General features: G+C 42.4%; 1 protein-coding gene across 1 annotated transcript; it reads right to left on the bottom strand.

Moving 5' to 3' along the window:
* Positions 1-227: 227 nt before the first annotated feature.
* Positions 228-5,679, bottom strand: tmem109 (transmembrane protein 109). Its single transcript, XM_083976525.1, has 3 exons — positions 5,369-5,679; positions 4,542-4,644; positions 228-2,211 (listed from the first exon to the last, which is right to left on the bottom strand). The coding sequence occupies exons 1-3, from the start codon at positions 5,555-5,557 to the stop codon at positions 1,841-1,843; spliced, it is 663 nt and encodes a 220-aa protein (XP_083832651.1). The 5' UTR covers positions 5,558-5,679; the 3' UTR covers positions 228-1,840.
* Positions 5,680-9,227: the final 3,548 nt, after the last annotated feature.

Here is a 9,227-nt window from a genome sequence, read left to right as displayed (position 1 = left end):
GCTGGCGTACGGACATAGAAATATGATTTTTTTTTTAAAGACTCACGTCACGTCCTTGTGAAGTATTTATACAGGAAGACCTGCACATCGGTGCTTCCATGAGAAAGGAAGTAAGTCTACTAGATATAAATATTACAAAATTAGACACATAACAAAGCTGTGAAATTGTCACAATATGTAAGTAATATTTTAATATCTGCAAAAGAGGGTACATGTGGTGCAGAGACGCCCGTACATTTGTCAGTCAAGAGACTACAGCTTTAATTATGAAGTACATAACCTTCTAATAAAATGTAAACAGGTAAGTTACATAATAAGTTGTCATTAGAAGAGGAAAGTAGCTGCAGAGACCAGTATTACTGGTTGTAAACCTGTTTATTTCTGCTGCCAGGTTGGACATCAGCATGTGAATCTACAGGGATTGACTCACTGTTAGTGTCACACTCTAGTGGTCAGTGGAGGTATTGCAGATTGTATCATTTAATCTTTCATCGCGGGTGATTTGCCACTCGAGCTCTACACTGATGTCTACAGAAGCTCACAAAATACCTACATGCTGAGATGGACATACACTCAAGAGTGGTGGAGGGAGAACTGCAAGCATAAGGGGACAAACTAAGGTCAGTCTATTAGCTGCAAATTGGCTCATACTCCAAATCCAGTCTTTTATAACTGGACCCCATCATAACATCTGTGAAATATTATTGATTTTATTAGGATACGGAAACAGCATTTGTCCCAGCACGCATTCATCTGAGAAGAACACATTTAAAGTGCCTGTGTTTGACTTTGAACCGCACATTTGAACCATGTGAAAAGAAACTATATGAAAGGCACAGATACTTTACTGTGGCCCCCCAACAGCTCACTGCGGCGCAACTTAAGAAAACACGTCTAAGCTACGTACTGTATATACGCTGTAAATTCAGAAAACACCGTCATCAGTTTGATAACACATACTGTGCAAAATCACAACACAGTGCAAGTGTTTCCAGAGGACACTACGAAGTGATGAACCCGGCTGGGACTTCTTCACTGTCCAATAATAGATTTATCACTTTTCCCTTTTTACATATTTTTCCCTTATTTTCTGACAGACAGAGAGTGAGAAAGAGCGAGAGGGTGAGAGACTCTAAACACTCACATTGTGTTGTAGGACTGAATTTGCACTGCACTTTTGTCTTTGCGTGTGTTTTCTTAAGTTCCAGTGGGTTGAGCTCTTGGGGCCACCAAAGTTTACACTGTTATGATTACAGACTCTACATGTAAAGGCACAGATATCATATGTCAAATACGACACATAATTGTGAAACGTTAACGTTTTTCTCACAAACTGGAATGTGTTACATTACTTAACTAGCGTGATTTTCTCAGGTCCCAGGGAACATGGTCACAGTCTCTCCTTCCTTCCTTAGCTCCACTGCTGAGCCTTGAACAGAGATGATGTGACAGCTGACCTTTTTATTTTATCTGGTCAAACACTAGAGTTAAATTGTGTGATAATTAGTGAGAAAACTCTTAAGTTATGGCCAAAAAATGTGTTTTGTGAGGCCATTGCGACATTGACCTTTGACCACTAAATTCTTATCAGTTCATCCAGGAGTCGTAGTGAAAGTCTGTGACATCTGAAGAAGCGCTGCCCAGTTGTTCCTGAGGGCGATGGAGGACCTGAGCCATAAACCTTGGCTGCTGGCGTACGGACATAGAAATATGATTTAAAAAAAGACTCACGTCACGTCCTTGTTAAGTATTCAACAGGAAGACCTGCACACCGGTGCTTCCATGAGAAAGGAAGAAAGTCTACTGTATATTGCCATGAGTAATAAAGTGTCAGTGGACTTCACTCCTCCATGCCCCACCCCTCCATCTCTCTGAGCCGCTGCTGCAGGACCTTTACCTGCGCCTCGAGGTGAGCCATTTTACTTTCAGCTGCGTTCGAGCTCCCCTGACTCCCGACGCGCAGCAGGATGCAGACGCACACCAGGACGGCCAGTCGGATGGCCATCGTTTCCGTGCCCACGCTGTGGTCCCTCAGGATGAGCACAAAACAGGCCAAGGCCACGCCCACTTTTAGCAGCCAGAGCGCCCGCCTCACGGTGGAGGCCACCAGCTGGAAAGTGAGGGAGATGAGCCAGTAGCCGATAAGAGCCACGAGGACCCACTGAGCCACGAAGATCACGCCCTCTGGAGTCACTTTGCTGTGGGGGACGACTGTAAAGGAGAGTAACACTGTAGTTACACTGTAAAGAAGAGCAACACTTACGCTGTAGTGACGAGTAACACTGTAGTTACACTGTAAAGGAGAGCTACACTTACGCTGTAGTGACAAGTAACACTGTAGTTACACTGTAAAGAAGAGCAACACTGTAAAGGAGAGTAACACTGTAGTTACACTGTAAAGAAGAGCTACACTGTAAAGGAGAGTAACACTGTAGTTACACTGTAAAGAAGAGCTACACTGTAAAGGAGAGTAACACTGTAGTTACACTGTAAAGAAGAGCTACACTGTAAAGAAGAGCAACACTGTAGTTACACTGTAAAGGAGAGTAACACTGTAGTTACACTGTAAAGAAGAGCAACACTGTAAAGGAGAGTAACACTGTAGTTACACTGTAAAGAAGAGCTACACTGTAAAGGAGAGTAACACTGTAGTTACACTGTAAAGAAGAGCTACACTGTAAAGGAGAGTAACACTGTAGTTACACTGTAAAGAAGAGCTACACTGTAAAGAAGAGCAACACTGTAGTTACACTGTAAAGGAGAGTAACACTGTAGTTACACTGTAAAGAAGAGTAACACTGTAGTTACACTGTAAAGAAGAGCAACACTGTAGTTACACTGTAAAGGAGAGTAACACTGTAGTTACACTGTAAAGGAGAGTAACACTGTAGTTACACTGTAGTGACGAGTAACACTGTAGTTACACTGTAAAGAAGAGCAACACTGTAGTTACACTGTAAAGGAGAGTAACACTGTTGTTACACTGTAAAGGAGAGTAACACTGTAGTTACACTGTAAAGGAGAGTAACACTGTAGTTACACTGTAAAGAAGAGCAACACTGTAGTTACACTGTAAAGGAGAGCAACACTGTAGTTACACTGTAAAGGAGAGTAACACTGTAGTTACACTGTAAAGGAGAGCAACACTGTAGTTACACTGTAAAGAAGAGCAACACTGTAGTTACACTGTAAAGGAGAGTAACACTGTAGTTACACTGTAAAGGAGAGTAACACTGTAGTTACACTGTAGTGACGAGTAACACTGTAGTTACACTGTAAAGAAGAGCAACACTTTAGTTACACTGTAAAGAAGAGTAACACGGTAGTTACACTGTAAAGAAGAGCAACACTTTAGTTACGCTGTAGTGACGAGTAACACTGTAGTTACACTGTAAAGAAGAGCAACACTGTAGTTACACTGTAAAGGAGAGTAACACTGTAGTTACACTGTAAAGAAGAGCAACACTGTAGTTACACTGTAAAGGAGAGTAACACTGTAGTTACACTGTAGTGACGAGTAACACTGTAGTTACACTGTAAAGAAGAGCAACACTTTAGTTACGCTGTAGTGACGAGTAACACTGTAGTTACACTGTAAAGGAGAGTAACACTGTAGTTACACTGTAAAGGAGAGCAACACTGTAGTTACACTGTAAAGGAGAGTAACACTGTAGTTACACTGTAAAGGAGAGCAACACTGTAGTTACACTGTAAAGGAGAGTAACACTGTAGTTACACTGTAAAGAAGAGTAACACTGTAGTTACACTGTAAAGAAGAGCAACACTGTAGTTACACTGTAAAGGAGAGTAACACTGTAGTTACGCTGTAGTGACGTAGCACCTCAGCTCACTGCGTCTCTTTACTGCTGACGTCCTTTCACTTCAGTAATTAACTACTGTGACCAGTGACCACAGGATTCATACTGTCGGTGTGTTTAGCTAAACAGCATCCTTTATTCTCACTCACAAAAAGTTTCTTAGACATTAGATTGACTTCAGAGTTTAGATACAGTAATGTATGGCATATACATATTTCCAGGTGGTGGCTTTCAATTCTTAAAAAAGGTGTGATACAATGAATATATTATTAATATATTCAAATGTATGAATTTACTTTATATGCATACACTATATGATTACCTACATTTCGTAAAAGAAAAAACAGCTAAATTGTTTCCATAGAAGTTCGGACAACCATCTGAATTTGTTCTTGAATATGTTCACAGTTTCTTCCCAGTGTGACATTAGCGTCTGTTCATTAGTTTGAGTAAAAAGCTGCAGGAAGTTAAATATGAGAGACAGGTTTTTAATTAATTGTCTTCTCAGTGAGATTTTGAGATTAGGCTACTATGACTTGGGCTCTTATTTTGTTTTTTTCCTGGGACATTTGCACCATGTTCACATCTTAATTATTCAAGTGCTGAGAACAGTACTGTGTCAGAATAACTTATTACTGACGGTATTATGACGGTAAAAAGATTTAAGTTGGATGTTGGACTCTTCATGACAGCGTGATGAGCCCGTCCCTCTCTGCTGCTTACCTTGGACTCCAGCAGCCTTCAGGATGCTTGACACGTACTGCAGGAGCACGTTAAGACCACCGGCCAAACTCTTAGCAACAACACCCAGAACCTGAGAAAAAGCCTGGAGGAGAGAGAGAAAGTTTACATTACATTTTAAAGTTAAGACAGTGAGCTCAGTCAAGTTTTTCTACACCTGCCTCTGTCAGTCTGTTAAGGCTCCAGGCCTCACAGGCAGAAATAACTGTTTTGCTGAGAGCCAGTTAGAGATGTCTCAATTATTTAAATAGGTAGGCCTAATCCGGAAACAGCTGCTTCTAGTTACCGATCAATTCAGCAGCTCATTATTAGAGCATAGTATGACACCTTAATCAAACCTTGATGTTAAAGTGTAAGTGAGTAAAATATCTAAAGATCAAATTGTACATTTGTGCACAAGCATTTATTGTTGAATTCAACATGAGAGGGAGACTAAGCGCTGTGTTTAAGACTAAGTTCAGGTGAAAGTAAAAGTTTCTCTTCTGGCCATGATCACAGCTATTGATAAGTTATCAGAGACTGGAACCAGGAAGTTGACTCCTCATTCTGCTCACCTTGTAACTTTCAGGTGAATATGCTTGAGATAATTATAATAATATATGTTAATGATAATTCCCACACTTGTTTAGCTAAATAAAGTCAGATGTGCTGCTCTGGCTCTTGAAGCCTCTTTGTTGGTGAGAAACTAGTCTTTCTCTTCCCTGGTCAGACATTTGTGAGGACATGTAAAAGCATCAGGCTACTTTGTATTTCACACAGTTTCACTCTGTTAATGTCGTTAAACAAAGTTGTGCCTTTGTATTTCTGACCTTTTGTACCGACAGCACCGTCTGCTCCCCGGCCAGTCTGCCCAGGTAGGTCCTTCCCTCCCCGGCCAGGTCAGCCAGGGCTGCCCGGAGCTCCTGGATCATCCCGGAGCGACTCTCCAACACTTTTTCCGCCGAAACAACGTGATGAAGAAGCGCGGCGAGCACAAACAGCCCGCCGAGCAGACACATCGTCTATCACAGCAGCGGCTCCTCCCGGACGGACACACGGACAGAAACACACCTGGGTGGACGACGGACTTACAGCGGACAGTTACATCTGCAGGTTAATTTAACAATCTCCGAGGCCACACCACTAAGTTTTTCCAACAGGATGTGGAAAAACTTAGTCCAATGAATGAAGAGAGACGACTGCCCCCTGATGGGCTGAGTGAGCAGCACCTGGTGCTTCTTCTCTGCTGGTTGCATGGCGGCTGGCACCAGCTCTCCAGGTGCTTCACCGCCACCTGCTGTGCTGGAGTCTGACCCAGAGTCAACTACCCCCTGACATCAAGTCAACCAAAACGAGAAGAAAAGAAATAGATAAATAGATTAACTGCTACTATTTTAATCAGTACCATCTAAGATAGATAGCCTACTTAAACAATTCCCCAACCTCCCTGTTTAACTCCATAAATGTCAGGTGTGAGGGGGAAAATGTTACGGTAGCCTAAACTATATATCTACTGTACTATATAAGTACAGAAAAAGACGAACAGCAGCACCACATTAGGTTGAAGTTACTAAATTACAAATCACAACTTTAACACATTTGCAGTGAATTAATTTGCTAGTAGTTTTGTGATGATGTGTAGCCTAGACTAGGCTACTTAACCTCCATATGTGTCTGACATTTGCATATTTACTTTGAGATTATGCACTAGGCTATTGATAACTCTGATTCACTACATTTTGATTGAATTAATTAAAAGATTAACTTTCACAAATGTTAAAGGGATAGTTCACTCAAAATTGAAATTTCACTCATTATCTACTCACCCTCACCCTAAGAGCTGGGAGAAGGTTCAGAGTCCTCCGTGGCTTCTCTGAGTTAGGCTACAGCGGGGCTCCGTGCAGCACTGCATGTCCATATGGTTGCAAATGGATACCACTTTTCTTCGTAACAAAAAGACACACCAAAAAACATCCAAATACCTCCATAGTGCTTGTATGTAATGTCCGTCTTGTATTGAAGCCCCAAAATTGTTCCGAAAAAAATTAAATAAGTCTATATTTCGCATTTCGGGGCTTCAATACAAGACGGACATTACATACGAGCAGCATGGAGGTATTTGGATGTTTTTTGGTGTGTCTTTTTGTTACAAAGAAAATTGGTATCCATTTGCAACCGTTACATGGACATGCACTGCAACGCCGAGACCCCCTGTAACTCAGAGAAGCCACGGAGGACTCTGAAACTTCTCCCAGCCCTTGGTCGACATGAGGGTGAGTAGATAATGAGTGCAATTTGAATTTTGGGTGAACTATTCTTTTAATCTGGTGCCTGAGGACAGTTAACGACACACGGTGGCCAAGAATACAAGAAAATGTGGACACGAGACAATGAAAAGCGTAATGAACACAAAGTCATTTTTATGTCTGGGAACAGAACTGATGATGAGGCAAAACAACAAAATAAATAACGACCAGACAGAGACCAAACCCATAGGCTACATGAAGAGGGGAAACTTTACAAGACTGTGATACACCAAACATCCAAGCAGTGGCAGCAAAGTCACAGACAAGTCTCAATAGTATCCTCCAATACATTACAAATACTGTAGAGGAAACAGAAACATCTCATGGGCCTGGTCGTCTGAGGTTTAGGTCAGCTCTTTAGACGAGTACAAGGCTAAAACTGGGAATATGGACATGTCCTTCGACTCTCACTGAGTGTTAACCAGTGCTGCCGGCTGGTGTCTGCCTTCCTCCTCTCATCATGGCCGTGAAAGGCTCCATAGTGCAGCTGAAGGCTTCATGTGTCTGAATAAACAAATGAAGTGGAGCTCTCCCAAAGTCGCCGTCTGGTCAGTACAAAGTTCCTCCCTGTTTTTCTGGTTGAGTTAATGTTTGCATTTTACTCACCCAGGGTTCACTGACAAATCAAACAGAGAGCAGATACTCACCTGGAGAAGTTACAGCAGGTGGCTACACACTCAACCAAAGAAAGGATGGGAACTCTTTTCATTTAATTTCATTTCGACACTCATACAGTCTGTATATAAAAATACTGTAAAGTGAATTCACTTTTCTCTGAGGGCATTGCCGCTGAGTTGCGTGGCTGACCATCAGACGCCATCAGACCTGTTTCATTGGTATTGATGACTAACTGGATTGCACCATGTTCCTCCAGCATTGCAGGAGGGGTTGATATTTTCTTATTACCATATTTCTGTTCATTTGTGTCAGTAGTTCCTCAGTTAATGTGGCCCGGCCGCTACAATACAAGTTATGGTAATTGTAGTTTGTTTAAATGGTTGTGTTTAGTTCAGTCAGACAACTCACGGTTAAAATGTTTATTGCAGCTTCAGTTTGCATTCAGAGTTTGGTGTCAAGGCTCCGGCCTCATCACTCCCTGAGAATATGAGTGATGAGGGAACATCTTAACCCCTGGAGCCTGCAGGTGGATGCTGCCGGGGTGGTGGAGGGGGCAGAGATAATGCAGCGGGCTGTTTGCAAGGCAGCAGTGTCACTGAGAGGACGATGGGTAATCGCGCCAAATTAGGAGGATGTGTGTGCATTGAGTGAGGCGTGTCATGTGAGTGAAGCAGCGCAGCTCGAGTTGGCTGCCTGAACTAGCTCACAGGCTTTGCTTACTGTAATTCAGTTCAGTTCAATTCCATACTTCATTGTCATTGTCACCAGCAACAACGAAATTGCGATAGAGCCATCACAGTCCAGTGTCTGAATGACCTGTTTCAGAGTTAGCTGGGAGGAGGTCAGTTTATGCTATTTATGCGTTTTCTGTTTGTGCTTCAGTTTAGTTCTGACCTCCTTAATGGGCCAAGAGTTGATACCAGCAGCACTGTAGCTCTATGGCTCTGTTTTTGTTACAGTGCTACATGCGAAACTGTGTGTATCTCTTCTGTTGCAGCAGGCAGACAAATTACAGAACACAATACTGAGACATTTTCATCCACACAACCCAACTTCCTTTGCACCAAGAAAGAGCGCTCTGTGGACAGACCGGAAGAGGAGGTCAACAGCGGGACAAGGCCAGGACCCGGTCCCTCGACACACTGAGACAGAGAGTCTTTTGCTCTTCACGGAGCCTCGCTGCAGAAACAGAGGAATGTGTTCACTGGGAATGTGACTTGTGGATAATCATAGAGAAACAGCTTGTATGGCTGAAACTACATGCAGAGCAGTTGGTGAGTCACAGGCCGGGTGTGGGAACATATCACAGTCGTTACAGGAAGTTGGACATATTGCAATCTTTATCATTAATGCAAATTCAGCATCAGTTTCAACATCCTCCATTTAGCTTTTCCTGAGAATCTGTCTTCCTTCTCTGTTTTCGGAGTATTTCACTTTCTGCTTTCTCTGCAGAAAAGAGTTCATCTGAAAAACCCTCATGTTCTCAAATCCGTTTTTAAGATTATTATCACCTCAGCCTATTAAAACTACTGCAAATCACTGCTTGAACAGCCACATAAAGAGGTTGTACTGTGGACCGTTGTGTGGTAAGTGTTTAACAGTCATTAATTGAAAATACATGTTTCTACTTTTTGCACGAAGCTCTAAAACACGTGGCCTTGAAAAGAATTAACCAGCAGAGTTGTGTGTGAACCAACGCCGCAAAGTCTGTTCTGTCCTGCCTCGGCTGTAGATTCCTCACACACAGTGTACTGGACAATGTGGG

The sequence above is a fragment of the Trachurus trachurus genome (genome assembly GCF_905171665.1).
Source record: "Trachurus trachurus genome assembly, chromosome: 1".
Lineage (NCBI taxonomy): Eukaryota > Metazoa > Chordata > Actinopteri > Carangiformes > Carangidae > Trachurus > Trachurus trachurus.
Note: the sequence above shows the minus strand (reverse complement) of the source record. Positions and strands in the feature narration are given on the sequence as shown.